Genomic DNA, 21,032 nt, shown 5'->3' with positions numbered 1-21,032 from the left:
ACATTTATATCTCCTTTTCCACTTGGGGAGCCCTGGAGACTCGGCTTCCGAGCCCCAGGGCCCTGCCTGAGCGAGTTTGTTCCACTAACTGAACGAACTCCTCCCCCCGGGCCCGGAAGAGCGGCCACGCGCCAACCCGAGAGCCCGGCGTTCGGTGCCCTAAAACCCAGTCCTGCGTGGGGACCCTCCCCTCTGTCCCCTGGCCACGGCTCCCCTTGCCCTCCCTCCCGACAGGTGGCTCCCCCTCCCCCCTCCCCATCTCCCTCCCCAAGCTCTCCCTCCTCAGCCCCCACTCTTTAATTTTCGTCTCGAGGAGCGTTTTCTCAATGAGGAGGGGGCGTGCCCGGCTGGGGGCGGGGCCGAGCAGGGCTGCCTAAGTGTGGAGCCAGGCCCAGCCCCCGGGGACTTAGCGAGCGGCAGGCGAGCCGAGAGCCCGGCAGGAGGAAGCCGGAGAGCGGAGCTTCCAGGCGCTTGAGCCCGAGGGGTCACGGAGTCAGCCTTGGGGGCTAAGGGGGAGGCAGAGCAGGGCCAGAGTGAGCAGAGGCGTGGGCGGCCGCGCGTTTTGGGGGGGCTGCGATTAGCTCAGAAAGTTTGAGGACTTGAGGGGGGCTCGAGAACACGAAGATGCTTCCACTGGGCGCGCTTCTCTTCTTCCTCCTCGGCTGCAGTGCAGGTACGGGACAGGACGGAATGGGATAGGAGGAGCCCGGAGGAGGGCCAGTGCCTCAGTTTCCCCATATGTTCTTTCCCTTCTGGTGGGGTGGGAGAGACCCTCAGAGCAAGGCTCGGGGAGGGAAGGACAGAAACGAGTTTCCTTGTCGCCTCAGGCTGCCAGGATTCCAGGATAAAAGGGAGGCGCCGAGTCCGGACGCTTTAGTCCTGGTGGGCTGGAATTCTGTCACCTTCCGGAAAAACTCGTCGGAGAGACTGGGGACAAAGGAAGCTGCTGGCGGGAGGATCCCAGACCCCGGGACTCCAGCTGTGCTCCCACCCCTACCTTCGGGGGCGCTCTGGGCATTCCCAAGCCTCGCTGGGTTTCTCAGCTTCTCTGAGCTCTGACTCCTCTCTCCTCCCCCGCCAGGCCACGCTCCCCACTTCACACAGCAACCAGAGGACCTAGAGGTTGTCCTGGGGGAGGAGGCCATCCTCCCCTGCGCGCTCAGCGGCTACCACGGCTTGGTTCAGTGGACAAAGGATGGCTTAGCCCTAGGGGGTGAACGGGATCTGCCTGGTGAGGACCACCTCGGGAGCGACTTTAGGGGCTTGAACATCTCTGCTAGGGAGATTAAGGAAGCCTGGGCTGGGATTTCCACATAGGAACCCTGCCCCTTTTATTCTGTGCCTTCCCCAGGGTGGTCCCGATACTGGATCGCAGGAGACAGGGCCAGTGGCCACCATGATCTGCACATTGGGCCAGTTGAACTTGGGGATGAAGCCTCCTATGAGTGCCAGGCTACCCAGGCTGCCCTTCGCTCGCGGCCGGCTCGGCTCCAAGTTCTTGGTAATTCCTGACCCCTTTTCCAGCTGGACTCTGGCATTTGGCCCCACTCAAATGTCCAGCCCCACCCCACCCCCAATTCGTGTGTTTGTCCTGAGGGATTCAAGGACTGTCCCCCACCCCATATGTCACTCAAGAAGTTTCTGCCTGCACTGTTCCCCGACTATTCCTGATCTTGCTAGGCCGAGGCTGGGGTCTCTGATGAGATGAAGGTTCACTGTTCTTCTGTCCTCAGTTCCCCCAGAAGCACCCGAGGTGCTAGGGGCTCCAACTGTGGCTCTAGTTGCTGGGGTTCCTGGGAACCTGACCTGCCGGACCCGAGGTGGCGCTCGCCCCACCCCTGAGCTGCTCTGGTTTCGGGACGGTGTTCGTCTGGAGGGAGCCAGCTACAGCCAGGTCAGACTAGAATCTGGAGCCGTCTCTTACTTCACAGCATAGGGAGGTCAGAGAATGGAAAATAATTCCCCATAGAGACTTTTGCAAAAGTTTGGAGGTCATGGTGAGAAGAGGGAGCAGAGGAGGGAGCAGAGGGACCAATCAGAAATAAACTAAGCCATCCCCTCCACGCGGGTCAGCGAGGTCACTACCCCTAATCCTTTCTTCCACATCCCCTCCAGACCCTGCTGGCCAGCGGGAACTTGGGAGCAGCGGAGAGCTCTCTCTCAATCACCCCCTCTGCCCGGGATGATGGCGCCTCCTTCATCTGCCAGGCCCGGAGCCCAGCCCTGCCCAGGGGCAAACAGACTGAAGTCACCCTCAGCCTGCAGTGTAAGTGAGAGCTGGACTTGTGGGTTCTGCACACTGACTGGGGGAAAGGATGCTGGGTACGGCCTTCTTACTGACTTCAATCCCTTCCCATCTCCTAGATCCCCCCGTGGTGACTCTGTCTGCCGAGCCCCAGACAGTGCCTGAGGGTGGGAAGGTCACCTTTCTGTGCAGAGCAACAGCCCATCCCCCAGTCACTGGCTACAGGTGAGCCCCTGCAGATGCTCCCAGCCCCCACTGATGGGACTGTCCCAGGACTCCCTGCCCCTCCTTCCCCCCATGTTTGAGACTCTCCAGTATTGACCTTTCCTATCCCCCAGGTGGGCGAAAGGGGGATCTGTGCTTCCCGGAGCTCGGGGGCCTCTGTTGGAGGCAAAAGCTGATGCTTCCTTCCTGACTGAACCTGTGTCCTGCGAGGTGACCAACGCCGTGGGCAGTACCAACCGGAGCACAGCACTGGATGTGCAGTGTGAGTGGGGGGAGGGGAAGGGGAGATCCCTAAAGAAGCTGGGGATGGCGGCAGTGGCCAGAGTTGGCCAGGGTTCCTGCAGGCCCGGGGAAGTCTCTGGGCCTCGGTCCGGCTGATAGGATTGGGATACATCTGCAGGAGGAGGATAGTCCCAGTGCCTGGGAGGAGGAGGTTGGGAGGTCTGGGTGCCTGAGTCCTACTAATAGTCTCTCTTTAACCTTCAGTCGGCCCCCTCCTCCTCTCCCCACCTGAGCCAGTGGCAGTGGATGTGGGGGAAGACGCCTCTTTCACCTGCACCTGGAAGGGGAACCCGCCCCCCAGAGTGACCTGGACCCGCCATGGGGGGACGAAGGTAATGGACTCGGGCCTGGGGGGAGGGGCTCGTTGAGCTCTTTCCCTCCTTGCCATGTCCCCTAATGGCTCTTCCCCATGCCTCCCCAGGTCCTGGGCTCGGGGCCCACGTTGCGCCTAGCGGCTGTGGGGCCGGGGGATGCAGGAAATTATGAGTGTCGAGCGGAGCCAGGCCCCTCAGGAGTGGGGGGCGGCCTGGGGGAGGCAACACTGACTGTGCATGGTGAGCAGAGGTTGGGGGGCAGGACGAAAGGGAGGGGATAGGCCAGGGCGAGGGACGGGGCCGTCTCTGATTGGCTCTCGAATCCTCCCTCCCAGGCCCCCCCGCAGTGACTGCTCTGCATTCGCCCCCGGCTGCCCTGGGAGCCCCTGCCCGGCTGGAGTGTTTAGTGCTCGGCTCTCCAGCCCCCGACGCGGTGGTAAGGGTTTCCCCTCTTCCCCGAAGAACCTTGGGCCCCCCCACCCCCCAGCTCCGATCCCCTCGCCTAGCCTCACTCGGTCTTCTCGCCCAGGTCTGGTCCTGGGGCGAGGGCGCCCTGGCCTCGGGAGCTCGAGGCCGCTTCCTAGTGGAGACATTCCCCGCCCCAGGGGCCCCGCGCGGGGGCCGCCGGGGGCTGGTCTCGGTGCTGCACATCTCCGGGACTCGGGAACCGGACTTCATCCGGGACTTCAACTGCAGCGCTCGCAACCGCCTGGGCGAGGCCGGAGCCCGGGCTGGCCTGACCCGCAGTGGTGAGCACGGAGGGCCCCGGATTCCCCAAGTCCCCCGGGCCGCCCACAGCCCTGGAGACCGCTCCCCAGGGACGCACCCCAAACCCCAGAACCCCCAGGACCCTTCCCTTGCACCCAGCCTCGGCCAGGCTTCTTGCTCCTCCAAGCCGAGCTGGGTCCCCCCGGGTCCCAAACTGTCCCCTAACTCTGACCTCTGTGTCCCCTCCCAGACCCACTGCCCCTGGTGCGCATCGTGGCCGGAGTGGCTGCGGCGGCCGCCGCCTTGCTGCTGCTGCTGATCGCGGGGGGCGCCCACTGCTGCTGGCGCCGAGGCCGAGGTCAGTGTAGTCGCCCCCCTTCCCCCTCCCCCCGCCCATCCCTGCCCCTCAGGCCCCCATTGTTTCTGAGGTGCCGCCCTCGAACTCCGCCTTCTCCCCCCCCCCCTCAGGCTCCAGAGCCAGGATCTCCAAGCGGGACATACTAGTGCAAATCACCGACAGCGACGGTTCCAGCCCTCGGGCGCCCGAGGAGGAGGAGGAAAGCGGCCGGGAAGCCCGGGTAGGGAGCGCCCCACCGCGCCAGAGAGCCCCGCGAGCTCGGGGCCGGAAGGGGCGGCGCGGGCGGTGGCTCCCGGGGCCTAGCGGGGGCCTCTCCCTGGACACCCGCTGACAGCTCCGACCCCTCCCCCAGGTCCCCAGCAGCGAGTCCGCCGGCACGTCCCTCCCCAAGCAGAACGATCTCGCGGGCGACGAAGAGGCGGGGCCTGAGTCCAAGGTGGGCGGGGCCGTGAGGGGCGGGGCCTGGAACCCGTGGGCTCTGTCTATGACTTCTGGCTCCTCCTCCCCCTGGGCCCCCTCAGTCACCTCCCGGCTTCCTTTTTCCATGTCTATCTCAGTCTTCCCTGGGCTCCCCTCACCCCGTCATTCAGTCCCTGGTCTCCTTTGTCCCGGCACAGCCACTGTGCCCTCCTACTCCGGGCTTCCCCTTCCAGTGTGCCAAGGTTGTCCTGCCCCCTCCCCCCAATTTCCAGCCCCAGCCAGAAGCTTCTCCACCTTAGTTCAGGGACCTCCTGGTTGCGGCTCCTGTCTCTGGGTCACCCCGGGTTTCTCCTCCTGGTCTGTCAGCCGCCACCCAGTCTCCCTGTTATCTCTGGGAGCTTTCCTGTCTCCCTCAAAGGTGTTGGGGGCGGCTCTGGTGGCTGGCTTCGGCCTTGCCCATGCGTGCCCCCCCTTACATCGGAGCTCTCTCTCCGTGAGCCTCCGCTGGCCCCTTGATCTCCGTTGGTTTTCTGGCTCCTCATCTTCAACCTTCACCTTTTATTTTTCCCTTTTTTAAAAATCTCCCCCCAGGATCCCACTAATGGCTACTATAAGGTTCGAGGTGTGAGTGTGAGCCAGGACCCTGGAGCCGCCCTGTTCTCCTCTCCAGCATCTCCCGTCTTCTCGGGCAGTCCTTCTGGCTTCTATGACCTGACCCCTCACCTGGCCTTATTCCCCCCAGACCTGGGTGGTCTCTACCGGCCTCGGGAGGGTTACCTCACCACTCCCTACACCCGAGCTTTCACCAGCTACGTCAAACCCACCCCCTACGGAACCCCTGACCCGGCTCCGGGGCCCTCGCCTTATTCCTACACGGTCATCCCCGTTCCTGGCCACCAGCGCCTTCAGACCCACGTGTGACCTGCCCCTCAGACTGATAGCTGGTCACCCACGCCAGCCAATGGGAGGCCTCTGTAAAGGGTCCAGGCCTTTCTTGGGTCTAATCATTGGGCAACCAAGAAGGTTTCCCCCTCAAGATAGCAACCCAAGACTGGATATGGGGGTGGGGAGGAGGAGCCTGACTTTGATGGACACCTGGCTCAGCAAATGGAAAAGGCCCAAGTGTAAACAGGACTCTCAATTCACTTGAGTCAAGAGAACTCAAAAGTGGCAGATGGGCTAGGATGGGCAAGGGGAAGCGACAAGTCTGGAACCAAGGAGACTTGCTTTCAATGTGGGGGAGAAAAGGCCTGCCCTGCCCAGGAAGCAGATTTGTGATGGTGTAAGGACCGAGAACGGATGCTTCTCCATTGCCTGGTAGATGGCAGTCTCATGGAAACTGTGCCAAGATGGCTTCTGACACCAGGGATGCAAGATGGTGGACTCTGGTGCCACACCAGCCTGATGCAGGGAAGGAGGGAATGGGGGCACATTTCTTGCGATGACCCCATTGCTGAGGCAAATACAAATCCGGAAATAAGGAGTGAATGTTGGGGTTTGAATATTTATGTTTAATTAAAAAAATGGAAAAATGTACTGTGAGAAAAATTTATAAACATCAACCATCCCAGAGGGCGGGCACTGAAGGTTCAGGGGTACAGGTGTCGGGATCCCAGCCTACCCCCCTTCCAGACCCCGGCGTCCGGGGTACCCACGGGGTACCCACTCCCATTCAGCTGTGGGTTCTGGAGACCTCAGAGTGAGAGTTGGGGTGAATGAGGAGGGGAGTTCTAGGGGTCGGGGTTCCCCACCTCCACAGGCAGACTTGTCTCCAAGGTTAAATCCCCAAAGCCCCAGAGACACTGAACCTGGCAGGTCCAGGGGGAAGCTGGCCGCCGCCCCAGCCCCAGTTCAGGACCCTTCCCCGGTTTGCCCACGTTCAGCGGCCGAGGCAGCGCAGGCTGGGGCGGGGGGAGTGGAGATGCTGTAATGGTGAGGTGGTAACTCTCCCGTTTGGGGCGGGAGGCGGACGAGGACTGGGGCTGGGGAGGGGGGTGACCCCTGAAGGTCAAGAGTCTGGGAGCATCGCGCTGAGATCTCCGAGGCAAGGCGGGGCCCCGAAAGGTCCGGAAGGAGGCCTGGGCCCAGGGCGTGCAGCAGGGCAGGCACTCTCACCCGCGCTATTGTCCCGACCGGGGAGGCGGGGCCGGGGCGGGGCTGGCGGCGCCGGCGCAGCCCGGGGCTGGGGGGGGCAGCAGCAGGAGGAGGCGGCGGCGGTGCTGGGAGCTCCTGTCACCGGCGGGCCCAGGGCGGGGAAACCCGGGGGAGGGGGCCGGAGGAGTGAAAGGAGGGCGACCAACCAAGGACTGGGGGAAGGGTAGGGCGAGCTCGGCTGAGCCAGAAGGAAGGCCGGCCCAGCCGAGGAAGGAGATCGCGGGCCCAGGGCTCGCTGCAGGGCCGGGCAGGGGAGACAGAGAAGGGGGCTCGGGCCCCAGCCCCGGCCCGGACATGGGGTCAGCGAACCCCGCGGCCCGTGGGCTCGGACGCCGCCTCGGTTCGCTGCTGTTGCTGCCGCTTTTGCTACTGCTGCTGCTGCTCCCAGCGCCCGGGAGCTCATCCAGGGGGACGCCTAGCCCCAGGGAGGTGAGACCCACGCCCCCGACTGCGGGTGAGGTGGGGGATCCAGACGCCCAAAGCCGCCCCCCCCCGCCCTCCCCATCCCACCCCACCCCGACTCTCGCTCTGCAGTCCCCAGAACCTGCGGTTGAAATGGGGGGTGGGGCTCCGAACGGGTTGGGGGTCTGGACGCCTGAGGCTGGAGGGGAGGGGACACCCGCGGCCCTGCACCAGCCGGACCCCGCTCTTTGAGGGAAGAGGGTCGGTGAGCATAAAACGCACGAGAGCCTGATGGGGGCAAGGGTTGTAGGATCAGGACGTTTGCAGGCCCTTGAGTGGGGTAGGGGCTGGAGGCCTAGACTCCTGGGTCCTTGCATCGCGGCTTAGGGGACCAAAGCAACCGGGTCACGGGGTGGGGGAGTGAACGAGACCAGAGAAAGACCCCAGCCTGTGCCGCCCCCCGCCCCCGCGGGCCAGAGAGGACGGGGGTGCGGCAGCGGGAAGGAGGGTCGGTCTCCGCGGTAACCAGCCGGTGATGCCAGGCGATTCACCTGGGACCCAGTCTCCATGGCGACCCCCATCCCCTCCGGAGCAGTTGCCTTGGCAACGCCATCTGCACCGCAGCGGGGGCTGGGGCCTGGATCCCTGAGGGGGGACTAGAGATGGGGCTCGGATGCCTGGGTCCTCGAGGGGGGCGGAGTCCGGGGGTCCGGATGCCCGAGATCTCTGATGTCGGAGTCGGGACTCCTGGGTCCCTGAGGGGGCGGGGCCGTGGGCCGGGGCCAGCCTCCCGGACTTGGGGTTCTTCGCTCTCAACCCTCTCGTGCTTCCTGCGCTTTTCAGATCGCGGGGGTCCCCCAAGTGGCTGGGCTCTGCGGGCGGCTGACCCTGCACAGAGACCTGCGCACAGGCCGCTGGGAACCTGACCCCCAGCACTCACGCCGCTGCCTCCGAGACCCGCAGCACGTGCTGGCTTATTGCAGACAGGTGGGCGGGGCCTGAGGGGGCCGGGCCGAGCCGGGGGTCTGAAGGGGCGGGGCTTAGGATGGCCAGGGCAGCCGTGGGTGGCGACCATCGGGGGTGGAGCCGTGCGTGGACGTGGGAGCAAAGCTGAAATCTTCGGATTCGGGAAAAGCCTTTGGGAGGGGGAGAACTGCGAGCTCCCCTCTCCATGGAACCCCCACGCCGTTCCCCCACCCCAGGTGTACCCCGACCTCCAGATCGGCCGCGTGGAGGAAGCCTCACGACCCATCCCAATGGAGCGCTGGTGTGGGGGTGCCCGCGGGACCAGATGCCCCCACCACGTGGTGATCCCCTATCACTGCCTGCGTGAGTGGGAGCAGCCCTGACCCCAGGTGGCACTGAGAAAGTGGGGGCGGGACCGAGACACCTGGGGAGCAAACACCCCCAGTCCCTGAGGTGGGCGTCTGGGCGGCGGAGAGGAGGGGGCCATTTATCCGCCCGGTCTCCCTACAGCCGGTGAGTTTGTGAGTGAGGCCCTCTTGGTTCCTGAGGGGTGCAAGTTCCTGCACCAGGAGAGGATGGATGAGTGTGAAGGCTCAGCCTACAGGCACCGTCAGGCTCAAGAGGTGAGGCAGGATCTCGGCTACCCTGGCCCCACGGTAGAGGCCCCACATCCGGGCCCTGTCTCCCGCAGATCCTAGTGCTCCATCTCCCTAACCTTTGGGCCCCAGCCCCGCCTCCCATCCCCCTCGGCTCACTCCCTTCCCCCACACTCTCCCTTGTACCCCACCCCCCAAAGCCCTCCATGCTTTCTCCCTCAGGCTTGCCACTCGGAGGGCCTGGTTCTTCACGGCTCCGGGATGCTCCTCCCATGTGGAACAGATCGATTTCGGGGTGTGGAGTACGTATGCTGCCCGGCTCCAGGCACCTCCACGCCTCCGCGGACCCCCCACAGGTGAGCCCCTGAGGCTCCAGGAGGGCCAGGCTAGCCTGCCAGATGGGTAGGAACCGGGGAGGGGGGAGGCTGAATGGGAGCCCGAGGTTGAGTCTGGCAGGCCTGTGTCCCCGAAAGTTGGGAAGCGGGTGCTGGGTGCCGGAGGCCTGTGGGTCCCACAGCCAGTTCTGGGGTCTCACCGTCTCTCCAGTGACGCTCCCACCCAGCCACAGTCCCCTGGGGGGGAGGAGGAAGAGGAGGAGGAAGAGGAGTCCTTTCCTCAGACGGTGGATGACTATTTTGTGGAGCCCCCCGGGGAGGATGAAGAAGACGGGGAGGGAGAAGCCAGGAGGCTCCAGCACCCCAGCACCCAACCCCCTTCCAGGGCCAGCAAAGGTGAGACTCACCCCCAGAGTCGGGGCCCCCCAGGTACCCGGAGCCTGAGTCAGGCTGGCTCTTCACTGAGGCTGGCACAGCCCTCGGGAGGAAGGAGAGGGGCCACCCACAAAAGCCCCTATGTTCGGGGGTCCAGACTCCCAGAGGGAGGCTCTAATTCTCGGCAGCCCCGAGTAGCCTCGGCAGTGCTGAGGGAGGCCATTACAGCGCAGTCGTTCTCGGACCCCACAGGGAGCCCGACGGCCCGGCCCACCGACGGTGTGGATGTGTACTTTGGGATGCCGGGAGAGGGTGGCGAGCACGCGGGCTTCCTGAGGGCTAAGATGGATCTGGAGGAAAGGCGGATGCGGCAGATTAACGAGGTGGGCCCCCCTGGAGCCTGCCCCGGTACCCCTTTGCCCAAGAACGCTCCCTGTCAGACCTCTTTAAAAATCCCTGCACCCTGGCTGTGACCCTGGGCAAATCACTTATCCCCAGTTGCCTCAGCAAGAAAAAAAAAATCCCTGGACCCCTCAATAGCCAATGGGCACCCAGAATTTTGCTCCGATAATCCTAGGGTGCCTTCCTTGATGGGGCAGATCAGTGGCTCTTTCATCATACTTTGAACCCCATGCCATGCCAGTAACCTCAGTATTCCCTATATTCCCTATAATATGATAGGTTAATAAAATGGGGAGCATGAGCCATGTCCCTGGAGCTTCTGAAATCACCTGAATGCCCTAGATATTCCCACAAACACCAGAGGCTCCTGCCCCAGTAATGTCCAGGAACTTCCAGTTACCCCACGGACCACCCCAATAACATTTGGGGTTTTTTAAGCTTTTATTTCCAAAACACATCCATAGAGAATTTTCAACACTCACACTTGCGAAACCTTGTGTTCCAAATTTTTCTCCCTTCCTCCCACCTTTCCCCTCCCTCCTTCCCTCCCCCCTAGATGGCAAGTGATCCAATATATGTAAAACGTGCAGTTCTTCTATACATATTTCCATAATGATCATAGTGCACAAGAAAAATCAGATCAAAAGGGGAAAAGCCGGGAAAGAAAACAAAAAGCAAACAAACGACAGCAAAAAAGGGAAAAGCCCATGTGGTCATCCACACTCAGTCCCTCCGGGTGCCCCCGGAACATTCCAAGACAGCTTCAAACTTCCAAATAACCCTGAGTTCCCCCCAACACCCTGAAGGGCTGGCCCAAAGAGAATCCTCCTCGAGTCCCCTAGGTTTGGGGAGAGGACGGGGGCAACCTTGGGGGACTGATGTGACTCCCCCGTGGCAGGTCATGCGGGAATGGGCCGAGGCCGACAATCAAGCCAGGAACCTCCCTAAGACCGACCGGCAAGCTCTGAACGAGGTGAGCACCCTCTGGCCCGCCCCTTGGACCCTCGCTGGCCAGACCGAAGGGGCCGTGTGACCACCGTGTCCAGCCCTCAGCAGCGGCCCATAGCCTGTCCCGTCCTTCCCCCGTAGCACTTCCAGTCCATCCTGCAGACGTTGGAGGAGCAGGTCTCCGGGGAGCGGCAGCGGCTGGTGGAGACCCACGCTGCCCGAGTCATTGCCCTCATCAACGACCAGCGCCGAGCGGCCCTAGAAGGCTTCCTGGCAGCTCTTCAGGGGGACGAGCCCCAGGTGAGGGGGCTGGGACCCGACGCCAGGCTTCCTGAGGCTGCACCTGGAGGCTGCAGACTTGGGGCCGTGAGGAAGGGGGGGCCCAGGAGGAAGGAGGGACCGCGAGGAAGGGGGGACCGCGAGGAAGGGGGGACCGCGAGGAAGGGGGGACCATGAGGAAGGGGGGGACCGCGAGGAAGGGGGGACCGCGAAGAGGGGGGGACCGCGAAGAGGGAGGAACCGCGAGGAAGGGGGGACCACAACAAAGGGGGGACCGCAACAAAGGGGGGACCGCGAGGAAGAGGGGGACCGCGAGGAAGGGGGGGACCGCGAGGAAGAGGGGGACCGCGAGGAAGGAGGGACCATGAGGAAGGGGGGGACCGCGAGGAAGGGGGGACCATGAGGAAGGGGGGGACCGCGAGGAAGGAGGGACCGCGGAGGCAGGGAGCAGGGACCCTTATGTGGGGGACCAGATGACTGGGGGCGTGTCCCTGAGGGTGCGGCCGCGGGGCTGGACACCTGGGTCTCCCCCGCAGGCAGAGCGAGTGCTCCAGGCCCTGAAACGGTACCTGCGGGCCGAGCAGAAGGAACAAAGACACACCATCCGCCACTACCAGCATGTGGCCGCCGTGGACCCGGAGAAGGCAGAGCAGATGCGCTTCCAGGTAGGGAGGGCAGGGAGCTTCTTAGCTCCGCCCCCGTTCCCAGCCCCCAGGCCCTGCGGGGCGCCGCCAGCACCCCCGTCCCCCTTCCGCTTCTGGATCCCAGCTGGCCACCGTCTCGGGGCTCATGGGGATTTCCTCCAAGGCCCCTCGGCACTAACAGCCCCTCCTTTCCAAACTCCAGGTTCAGACCCACCTCCAGGTGATCGAGGAACGCATGAATCAGAGCCTGGGGCTGCTTGAGCAGAACCCGCACCTGGCCCGGGAGCTTCAGCCCCAAATCCGTGGGTACCCGCCCCCGCCCCAACACACCCCCTGACCCCGCCCCGCCCCTCGCCCCTCCCCGGCCCTTCCCAGGGCGGCCTTTCAGGTCCTCTTCCCAACTCTCCCCTGCAGAGGAGCTGCTCCGGGCTGAGCATCTGGGTCCGGGGGAGCTGGAGGCGCCCGCCCCAGGGGGCAGCAGTGAGGATGGGGGTGCCCCCCTGCCCCCCGCCACGGAAGAAGGTGACCGATGGGGGGAGGGCAGGAGGGGGCCGGCAGGCAAAAGGGACATTTCCCGCCACCTTCCCTAATCTCTTGCCTCTCTCCCTCCCCTCCCCACTCCCCGCGACAGACATGGGTGCAACAATGCCTCTTAAAGGTGAGTGACTGGATGTGAAATCTGCTCTGGAGTCCCTGGGGTGGGGGTGGGGGTTCCGGGGAGCTCTTTGGGGAGGAGCTGGGGGTTCTGGGGAGGGGCTAGGGGGCTGGGGGTTCCTAGCAGGTCCCCAGGAGGGACTGGGGGGGCTCCGGGGAGAGCGTGGGGGGGTGGGAGTTCCTAGGGAGTCTCGGGGAGGGGTTGAGGGTTCTGAGGAGGTCTCTGGGGAGGGGCTGGGGGCGGGGCTGGGCCCAGTTGGAGTCTAAGTCGGGGTTTCCTGGGTGCAGGCTTCACTGAAGGGGATGGAGCTGAGCGACTTCCAGAGCACAAGGTGAGGGGGCTGGTCAGGGGTCTCGTCTCTGAGAGGCCGGGGCCGGGTTCTCCGAGGGGCTGGAGGAGGGACGCGGGGGCGGGAGCCAGTGCCCAGGAGGAGCAGGGGGAGGAAGGGCGCCCTCAGCGGCTCCTGAATGCCTTCTCCCCCCAGGTGAACGTCTCCATCCCCCGGGGCCTCCCGTTCCGCTCCCCGGAGATCCAGAGGGACGAGCTGGTAAGCGGCTGGGGCGGGGGGCGGGCTGGCAGAGGCGGGGATGGGCACGGGACCCCGGGCCGGGCAGGCTGTGACGCTGCTTTCTCCCGCAGGAGCCGGGGATGGGTGCAGGGACAGGGGTGGCCCGCGGGGCCGTGGCCGGGCTCCTGGTCGTGGCCGTGGCCGTGGCGGCCGTCGTGGTCCTGTCCCTGCTGGTGGCCCGGAGGCGGCGGCCTTACGGGGCCATCAGCCACGGGGTTGTGGAGGTGAGCCCGCCCGCGGAGGGGACGTGCAGGGGTCCTGGGAGATCACGGGGCACTGGGGTTCAAAGGTCACTGGGGAGGTCCGGGGCTCAGGCCTTTCAAGGCTCCCGATTCCCTCCCTGGCCCCAGGTGGACCCAATGCTGAGCCTGGAGGAGCAGCAGCTCCGAGAGCTGCAGAGACACGGGTATGAGAACCCGACCTACCGGTTCCTGGAGGAGCGACCCTGAGCCTCAGCCCCTGAGCTCCAAACCCTACCCCTGAGGGATCCCAAGCCCCCAACTTCTGACCCTGAAGGATCCCCAAGCCCCCAATTCCTGTCTTTGGGGGACCCTTATACCCCAACTTCCAACCCCAGGGGCCCTGAAACTCCTGCTCTCTGACCTTAGAGGCCCCTAGGCCCATGGCTACCCAATCTCCTCCCCTAATTTATTTTCTAAGTTAATTGGGTGCAGAAAAACTGCCCCCTCCACCCAGGGCCCTCCCCCCCACCTTGTGACCCAGTGAAACTAATGTCTCAATAAACCTTCCCTATCCAATAGCCTTGTCTCTCTTGGCCAAGCAGATGGGGGATGGGGGATGGGGGGCAGCAGGGAATGGGAATTATCAAGAGAAGATCTATGTCAAGTCCAGTAAGGCCGGCAGAGGCACACAGTCGGAGCTGTGTAAATGCTTATTCCCTCCCCCTGCCTCTGGCCAGGTGGATATGGGGTAGGGGGCGAGCCTGAGATCTATGCGCCCCCATAAACAAGAACAAGCCGGCTTATAGAGCAGCCTGGGGAGGGGGCTTGCCCGAGCACCTCCCGTTCTGCCTTTGCCTCCCCCCACTCCCACCTCCCAGAAGGGATCCCAGTTGGGTCTGGAAGGCCCCCGGAGTATTCCCGGAGTATCCCACCAAAAGTGGGGAGGGCAAGGAGGGTGTTGGGGAGAAATCAAGGCACGGCCCTTCATGAAGCCAGGGCCCCCATTGTTGAAGGGACAGCTTGGGCCCCGAGAACACTAGAGGCTGCAGCTGCCCAGAACCGATGAGCCCCCCTTTGGAGGAGGAGCCAGACCCGAGTTACAGAGCGCGGGGTGGGCCCCTGGAACTTCAGCCCCATTCCTTGCTGCATCCGCTCTGTGCCTCAGTTTCCCCACCCATACCTCGAGGGAAGGCCGGGTCTGAGAGCGTCCCCTGGGATGCCCCGGAGGCCCCAGAAGGCCATTCTCTCAGACCCAGGTGCCCAGGTGATACTCCTCTGTCTTATTCCCCACCTTAAGGACAGGAAAAAAACCATTCGGGTCCCAATCAAATTTAATTAGAGGGTCGGAGGGTTGGCTGGAACGTCTGGGGCTAAGTCTGTTTCACAGAAACAAGTCGGGGGGCTTTCGATTTCACAGAAATCAGCACAGGCTCCCCCTCCCCCAGCTTCCCTTCCAGGCCGCCTCCCCCCGGGAGTTTTAATGTAAGACTCCCCAGGCCGGGGGCAGGTCAGCGTTGGATAGGGATCCAATAAATTATCCTAGGTTTGCATACACGAGCATACGCTTGGTTGTCCCTCAGGGACAGGGAGGTTGAACAGATGTGGACTGAAGAACCAGTCCGAGTAATGGGCCGTGAGTCCTATGAGGAGGAGGCCAGAGGTGGGGGCCGGCTTCTCTTCAACAGCTGCCGAAGCTGGGAAAACAAGTCAGAGGTCGGGGGTCGGCATGATGGGTATAAGGGGTCAGAGATCAGAGGTCTGGGGGTCAACATGATGGGCATAAGGGGTCAGAGATCAGAAGTCTGGGGGTCAGCATGATGGGTATAAGGGGTCAGAGATCAGGAGCCTGGGGGTCAACATGATGGGTATAAGGGGTCAAAGATCAGAGGTCTGGGGGTCAGCATGATGGGTATAAGGGGTCAGAGATCAGAAATCTAGGAGTCAGCATGATGGGTATAAGGAATCAGAGGTCTGGGGGCCAGCATGATAAGTATAAGGGGTCAGAGATCAGAGGTCTGGGGGTCAGCATGATAGGTATAAGGGATCTGAGATCAGAGCTCTGGGTCAGGGCTCAGGGTAAGTGGGGGGTTAGGATAGGTCAGAGGTCTAGATAGGGGTTGGAAAAGCAAACGGGGGGGCACAGGTCCAAGGGGCTGCCCTTACTGCTTCCGAGGCCGGTCCGGGGCTCAGCAGGTGCGCCGGCTGCTCATTCTCCAGATTGCGCAGGGCGGGATCTGCCCCAGCCGCCAGGAGCCCCCGAATGATAGGCTCCTGGGGGAATCCTGGGGGCAGGGCGGCTGCCATGTGCAAGGCTGTGTTCCCGTGGGCCTGGTGGGGAGACAAATAGAAGGGCTGGGTCCCTCAAAGCCAGCTTTTCAGGGGGCCTCGGTCTCTCCAGCCGCTACCGAGCACTCCGGTGCGATGGGCAACGGGACAGGGCTCCCAGTGACTGCGCGGACTCCTCCCGAGCTCTGGGGGGGGAGACTCCATCTCGCCTCTCCAATCTGCACCTCTCATATCTGTCCCTTCTCCCGAGGTCGCGGTCCCAGGACCCACCTTCATGTTCACAAAGGCCCTCGGATCCCCACTGGGCAGGTCCAGCAGCATCTGCACGAGGGCGAGATTGGCTCCCTGGACGGCCAGATGCAGCACTGTCTTATTACTCTTGAATTCCTAGAGAAAGGGGGAAGTGAGGGCCGAGGACACCGAGTCACCCTCTGACCTCTAACCTCTGGGGCTCGGGCTCTTGGTCTGCCTGGTCCATTCTCGGGGACCGATGTGGCCGCCCCTCCCGCCATCTCCCGGGGACCCTGCCCACCTGGCTGGTGTGGTCGGCCCCCATCTCTAACAGCATCTGGACACAGGCCAGCCTGTCCCGTGCTGGGACGGTCATTGTCCTGGGGCCGCAGGCTGGCTGCTGGGTGACCTCGTTAAGGGAGAGCACAGCAGCATGCAGCGGGGTGAGACCTGGGGAAATCATGGGAACCAGTAAGTCCCCATTGTCCTGGGGAGACCTGCCCACTTTATTCTGCCCCTCGGCCCCAGCCAAATGTGACTCACCCTCAAAGTCCCTGGTCTCCATGTCTACCTGAATCCCTGAGTTAAACACAGCCTGGGGAGAGACGTGGGGCTCAGATTTGGTCAGTGTTTCCCCCCCAGGGACCCTGAAAGCTGGGACTTCAGCCCCTGTTTTCTCCGAGTACTAGGTCCCTCGGCCCAGTCCGGATCCCCCTCTGTCCCCTTGAGCCAGAATCTAGGAGCCATTCTCACCGTGAGGACCCCAGGCAGGCCGTAAGTGGCGGCCAGGTGCAGGATGGTCCGGCCACGGTGGTCAGTAGCATTGGGGTCAGCTCCCAGGGTTAACAGGTCCTGGACAATCAGCGGCTGGTTGGCTGTGGCGGCTACAAGGAGGGGCGTCTGCGGGGAAAGGAGTCAGAACGTGAGCCTGGAGCAGAGGGACCCCTGACCTTTGTCCCAGGGCTCCGGCCCCTCACCTTTCCCTGGTGTTCCCGGATGTCCAGCTGTCCGTAGCCCTGCAGCATCTCAGCCGCGGCATAGGCTGACCAGCGGAGACCTTGGGCCGCAAACAGGTGAAGAAGCCTAAGGAGGGCAGAGGACGATGATGAGCTGAAGATCCCCGTTCTGGTCCTTCCCCAGACCCCCGGCCCCCCAGCCCAAACTCACGTGTCCCCCTCCTCATCCTGGGTCAGCAGCCGCTGCAGCCCTAAGGCATGAACCTGCGCCCGCGCGGCCTCCAGGGAAGCTCCTTGTGGAGCCAGGAGCTGGGGGGGCCCCGGGACTCCCCAGGGGCCGGCCGGAGGCGGGTTTGGCTCCCCATACAGTCCGGCGGCATCCACAGGGCCCTGCAGTTGGGAGGGAACGAGATGAAGGGGCCGCGTCTGGAAAATCAGAGCCAAAGGGGAGGGCCCCGGACACCCAGACCCAGAGAGGAAGTGGGGGGGAGGGGGGAATTTCATGGATGGAAGATGCGGCCCTTCTATAAAAAGATTGATCTTTCCTTAAAATGAATCATTGCCTCCACGAAGTGAATCACCATTTCCTCCTTTCTTTTCTAAGCATTTTAATTTGGTCATTGGTGGGTGGAGTTAAAATGGGGAGGGGGAATGAGAAAGAGGGGAGGAAAGTGACTACGTCGGGCCTGGGAAACCCTCGCGAGCGCCTTTCCCCACCCCTCTCCCTCCATCCCCCACCCCCCACCCCAGGGGCCTGGGGACTCACCTCCAGGAGGGCGGGGAAGGAAGCCAGCCCCCCGGGATCCGCGGGGGGGAAGCTGAAGAAGGCTTCGGCCGAGGGTGGGTAGTGGTAGGGGCAGTCGGGGTACAAGGCACTGGCTTCCAGGTCCCAGCCCGGGGCCTGCGCCGGGGGAGCCGACGGGGCCCCAAGGCCCGCCACCTGAACTTCCGGAGCCCCTGGGAAGGGGCCCAGACCTGCAGAGGAGGAGGGGTCAGATGCAAAGCTCGGGGATGCTCGGGGGGCTGGGATTAGAAGTGGGATCGATTCCGGGTTTTCGGACTCACCTGGTTCGGCGTCATTTGCAGAGATCGCAGGGACTTGCCCCTGGTTGGAAGAGGTGAAAGTCAGTTTCAATAAGAAGGCTGCCTCCTCCGCACTCCCCCCACCCCCGCCCCCGAGTCCTGAGAGGGATGCAGAACTACAACTCCCGGCAGACCGTGGGGCCGAATCAGGCCCCAAAGCCAGGCGGCGGCCGCTGGGCTTGCTGGGACGTGTAGGTCGGAACCTCTCGCCCTCACCTGAGGCTGGTAGCTGGTGCCAGATTGCCTCCGCCGCCTTTGCGCCTCCAGCAGTTTCTTCACAGTCTGAGACGGGCAGTGGCTGCGCTCGCCCCGGCTCACTGTGGGGGTGGGAGCAGGGAGGGAGGAGAGCCCAAGGGAGAGGGTTATCGGGAGTCCAAGATCAAGGAGGGGCCCCTCCCCCTCTTCTTCCCTGCCTCTCACGGAAAACCGGGGCAGTGTCCCCACGCGGAGGCTCTCCCCCCACCCGCTCCGCCGCAGTTTCCTCCCGACCCCACCTCCCTCTCCCCACGTCTTGGAAACCGGGGAGGCGGCCGAACCCTTATCCAGAGCCCCGGAGCGTGTCTCCCCCGGAGCCGGCTGTCTGCCCCGCCCACATCCCGGCCCGGGGACCCTAGCTTCTGCTCGCCTCCCGCCCCCCCGTCTGGGACCCTTCTCTGGGTCTCCTTCTCTGGGACCCAAGCTCGTCATGGCCCAGCTCTGGATTTCGGTGACATCCGAGCATCAGTCCCCGCATCTCTTGCTTCAGCGCACCTAAAGCTTCCTCTCCCCGCAGCCTCCGCATCCCTATCCCTAATTCAGGGACGCGAGAGGCTTTCGAAGCTCTCAGCCCCCTCCCCCGCCCTTATCTCTCAGGGAACACGGCCACTCAGTTCATTAATGTGTCGGGCACAACAATATTTGGCGCCGAGGATGTCGAGTCCAAGATGAAACGGCCTCCGCCCCCTCGGCGATTGCCCGGAAAGAATTTGGGGCCGGAGGCCGGATTCCCCGCTTCTAACCCGGGCTTCGGTTTCTTTCTCAAATTAAGAGCGCGGGCCTGGATGACCCCTTAAGCGTGCTTTTAGTTCGAGAATCTATGAAGCGGGCTTCTAGTCCCTGTCTCCGAGAGGACTCAGCGTCCAGAAACTCAGCTCTTCCCCCGGTACCAAACGGCCCAGGCGGCCCGAACCTCCCTCCCCTCCAATTCCCTGGAGTCCGGCAGAGGAAGAGTTAAAGTGGAGGCGGGCGGTTTCGGAAAGGAGTCCGGAAAGAACGCGATGACGTCACTCCATCGTCACCCCTGCGCAGGGGAATCTTCCACCCGCCCTCCCCGGGGATCCAGGTGTCCAGCACAAAGGGAGGGGGGGAGGAGGGCAGCCAAGCGCAGTGACCACGGAATCCCCGCGGAAGGGGAATCCCTGTTCGGCCCCAAGTCCCTCGACTAGGGCGGGGGAAGTCCCAGGGCCAGAGGGGTCCCTGGCACGCCCTGTCCCAGGACCGGGAGAACCCAGAAGTCTGCTCGCCCCCCCCCCCCCATTCTGACCTCGGAGTCCCTCCGGCCTCTCTGTCACCTCTGTCCCCGATCCGGGAATGCCCCAGTCCTGCCCCGAGCTCCGAAATCCCTTCCATCCCCGGGACCTTCCCACCCCGGAGTCCCCAGCCCCTGCGCGCTGGCGCTTCGGGGACCGGCTTCTGTCCGCTTTAATCTTCCTGCGGGCTATTTTATCAGTTCTTATTTTCCTGGACCCAGGAGTCCCCCAGCCTGCGGCTCCGCCGCTCCGGGATTTAGGCACTCTCTTCCCCGCCCCTGCCCTCTGTCTCCGGGGATCCCAGACCTCCTGCCCTCTGTCTCGGGCACTCTGGATCCCAGACCTCCTGCCCTCTGTCTCCGGGGATCCCAGACCTCCTGCCCTCTCCCCAGCTCTGATCCTCAGAAACAAGTGTCCCCCACCCGCAGCTTTGCCCGCTGGGACACGGGAACCTTTGACCCTGGGCTCTGTCTGGCGGTCCTAGATCCAGGAGTCCGGCTCTGGATAAAATGCTCGTTGATGGGACAAGAGCTCAGAGGCCCCCGCATGCAGATCTTCCTCCGCGCCCCCCCGGCCGACTCCTCGGAGCCGCAGGCAGCACAGTCTGGTCTCCGCCCCCCCATCCTTCCCTCCCCTTGGGGATCAGGCATCTGTCCCGTCCCTGTCCCCACTCCCCGGCCCCTTCTCAGCGCCAAGCGTTCAGTCCCGGGTTACCTTTCGGATTCCGGGGCGCGGGTGGCGGGGCCCCCGGGCCACCCCGGCCTCGGCGCTGCGCCAGCCTCTTCTCTGAGCGGGGAGCCGGAGCCGTCCCCCGATTCTCGACTTGGCCCGCGCGGGCGCTTTAAATCCCGGCCCGGCCCCGCCCTCGCCCCGCCCTCGGGGCGGCCCCGCGAGTCCCAGAATCCCATAAAGACCGAAGCGGTTTCGGGGGCAGCCGCGCGGCCGCCGGTGGCTGCCCTCGCTAGAATCCCCTGGCTGGCTGACATTTAGCCCGGGGACCGGCGGCCTTTTCGGGAAGCCTCTGGGGCCGGGGAGTTTGTCAGCTCCAGGTCACCGGGATACTTCCTAATTCAGTGAACACGTGGGCTGGGGGCTGGGAGACCAAGCTGCGAGCCCCTTTTTAGCTACTTACCTCGCGTATTTTTATCGATTAAAAAAAAAAAAAATCTGTTCTGCAAGGGTCATTGTGGGGAAAATTACCCATGCACATGTTTTGTAGATAAAAAGCTTTAATGAAAAAAAAATGTTTTTTTAAATGTTTCCCAACTACATTTTCAATTTCATTATTTTAAACGTTCTTTTCTCTTTCAGTTTTGAGCTACAAATTTCTTCCTCTCTCCCACCCACGGAGACAGCAAGCAAATGATATCAATGACACATGTGACATCATGCAAGCTGTATTTCCATATCAGCCATATTGCCCCCCCCAAAGCAAGAAAAATGAAGTGAGAGAATTATATTTCAGTTGCACTCAGAGTTCATCATTTTTTTCATCATGAGTCCTTTGAAATGGTTTTAGATCATTTTATTGAGCAGAGTAGTCAATTCTTTAACAGTAGATCACCGTTACGACGTGACAGTCGAAATCTCCGGGTTTTCCTCACTTCACTTTGTGTCAGTTCAGATAGGTTTTGCCATGTTTTTCTATAACCTAGAGCCCCAGCTTGGTCAGCCATTCCCCGAATGATGCACATCCCTTCACTTTCCAATTCTCCGCCCTACAAAAAGGGCTGCTGCAAATAGTTTTGTACAGATGTGTCCTTTTCCTTAAAAAAAAAAAATCTCTTTGGGGCACAGACCTAACAGTGCTGATCAACACGCACAGTTTTAGGCACCTTTGGGTCTAGTCTGGATAGTTCTATATCTGTGTCTGGGCCCCCCACCCCCACCCCCCTCAGTGCTCCCGGTGC

General features: G+C 62.9%; 3 protein-coding genes across 3 annotated transcripts; 2 read left to right on the top strand and 1 right to left on the bottom strand.

Moving 5' to 3' along the window:
• Nucleotides 1–624: 624 nt before the first annotated feature.
• On the top strand, nucleotides 625–6,083 carry KIRREL2 (kirre like nephrin family adhesion molecule 2). The gene is made up of 15 exons (XM_051990864.1): nucleotides 625–673; nucleotides 1,082–1,231; nucleotides 1,352–1,501; nucleotides 1,734–1,894; nucleotides 2,116–2,266; nucleotides 2,365–2,470; nucleotides 2,584–2,732; nucleotides 2,957–3,084; nucleotides 3,174–3,306; nucleotides 3,402–3,502; nucleotides 3,596–3,815; nucleotides 4,025–4,132; nucleotides 4,243–4,352; nucleotides 4,485–4,568; nucleotides 5,144–6,083. The coding sequence occupies exons 1-15, from the start codon at nucleotides 625–627 to the stop codon at nucleotides 5,471–5,473; spliced, it is 2,130 nt and encodes a 709-aa protein (XP_051846824.1). The 3' UTR covers nucleotides 5,474–6,083.
• A 756-nt stretch (nucleotides 6,084–6,839) lies between these two features.
• Nucleotides 6,840–13,636, top strand: APLP1 (amyloid beta precursor like protein 1). The gene is made up of 17 exons (XM_051988927.1): nucleotides 6,840–7,135; nucleotides 7,952–8,095; nucleotides 8,311–8,437; nucleotides 8,585–8,697; nucleotides 8,893–9,026; nucleotides 9,217–9,401; nucleotides 9,633–9,763; nucleotides 10,681–10,755; nucleotides 10,872–11,030; nucleotides 11,546–11,674; nucleotides 11,856–11,955; nucleotides 12,068–12,175; nucleotides 12,285–12,311; nucleotides 12,596–12,639; nucleotides 12,793–12,855; nucleotides 12,948–13,100; nucleotides 13,227–13,636. The coding sequence occupies exons 1-17, from the start codon at nucleotides 7,001–7,003 to the stop codon at nucleotides 13,323–13,325; spliced, it is 1,926 nt and encodes a 641-aa protein (XP_051844887.1). The 5' UTR covers nucleotides 6,840–7,000; the 3' UTR covers nucleotides 13,326–13,636.
• A 735-nt stretch (nucleotides 13,637–14,371) lies between these two features.
• NFKBID (NFKB inhibitor delta) lies at nucleotides 14,372–19,795 on the bottom strand. Its single transcript, XM_051988934.1, has 12 exons — nucleotides 19,466–19,795; nucleotides 17,831–19,428; nucleotides 17,597–17,636; nucleotides 17,298–17,506; nucleotides 16,743–16,921; nucleotides 16,553–16,658; nucleotides 16,329–16,475; nucleotides 16,119–16,170; nucleotides 15,877–16,025; nucleotides 15,615–15,731; nucleotides 15,222–15,386; nucleotides 14,372–14,752 (listed from the first exon to the last, which is right to left on the bottom strand). Exons 2-12 carry the CDS (start codon nucleotides 18,299–18,301, stop codon nucleotides 14,699–14,701), a joined length of 1,689 nt encoding a protein of 562 aa, XP_051844894.1. The 5' UTR covers nucleotides 18,302–19,428; nucleotides 19,466–19,795; the 3' UTR covers nucleotides 14,372–14,698.
• Between the last annotated feature and the right edge of the window lie 1,237 nt (nucleotides 19,796–21,032).

This window comes from Antechinus flavipes, chromosome 3, assembly GCF_016432865.1.
Source record: "Antechinus flavipes isolate AdamAnt ecotype Samford, QLD, Australia chromosome 3, AdamAnt_v2, whole genome shotgun sequence".
In the NCBI taxonomy this organism is placed as follows: Eukaryota; Metazoa; Chordata; class Mammalia; order Dasyuromorphia; family Dasyuridae; genus Antechinus; species Antechinus flavipes.
This window is presented reverse-complemented; position numbering and strand designations above follow the sequence as displayed.

Bases quoted from the DNA above. Each gene is read 5' to 3' on its own strand.
- KIRREL2 (XM_051990864.1), top strand. From the start codon at position 625: ATGCTTCCACTGGGCGCGCTTCTCTTCTTCCTCCTCGGCTGCAGTGCA. The intron at 1,502-1,733 runs GTAATTCCTGAC...TTCTGTCCTCAG, and splicing joins GGCTCGGCTCCAAGTTCTTG to TTCCCCCAGAAGCACCCGAG. The intron at 3,503-3,595 runs GTAAGGGTTTCC...CTTCTCGCCCAG, and splicing joins CTCCAGCCCCCGACGCGGTG to GTCTGGTCCTGGGGCGAGGG.
- APLP1 (XM_051988927.1), top strand. From the start codon at position 7,001: ATGGGGTCAGCGAACCCCGCGGCCCGTGGGCTCGGACGCCGCCTCGGT. The intron at 9,764-10,680 runs GTGGGCCCCCCT...CCCCCGTGGCAG, and splicing joins GGATGCGGCAGATTAACGAG to GTCATGCGGGAATGGGCCGA. The intron at 10,756-10,871 runs GTGAGCACCCTC...CTTCCCCCGTAG, and splicing joins ACCGGCAAGCTCTGAACGAG to CACTTCCAGTCCATCCTGCA.
- NFKBID (XM_051988934.1), bottom strand. From the start codon at position 18,301: ATGACGAGCTTGGGTCCCAGAGAAGGAGACCCAGAGAAGGGTCCCAGA. The intron at 16,659-16,742 runs GTGAGTTTGGGC...TGCCCTCCTTAG, and splicing joins CAGGATGAGGAGGGGGACAC to GCTTCTTCACCTGTTTGCGG. The intron at 14,753-15,221 runs GTAAGGGCAGCC...TTGTTTTCCCAG, and splicing joins CCGGACCGGCCTCGGAAGCA to CTTCGGCAGCTGTTGAAGAG.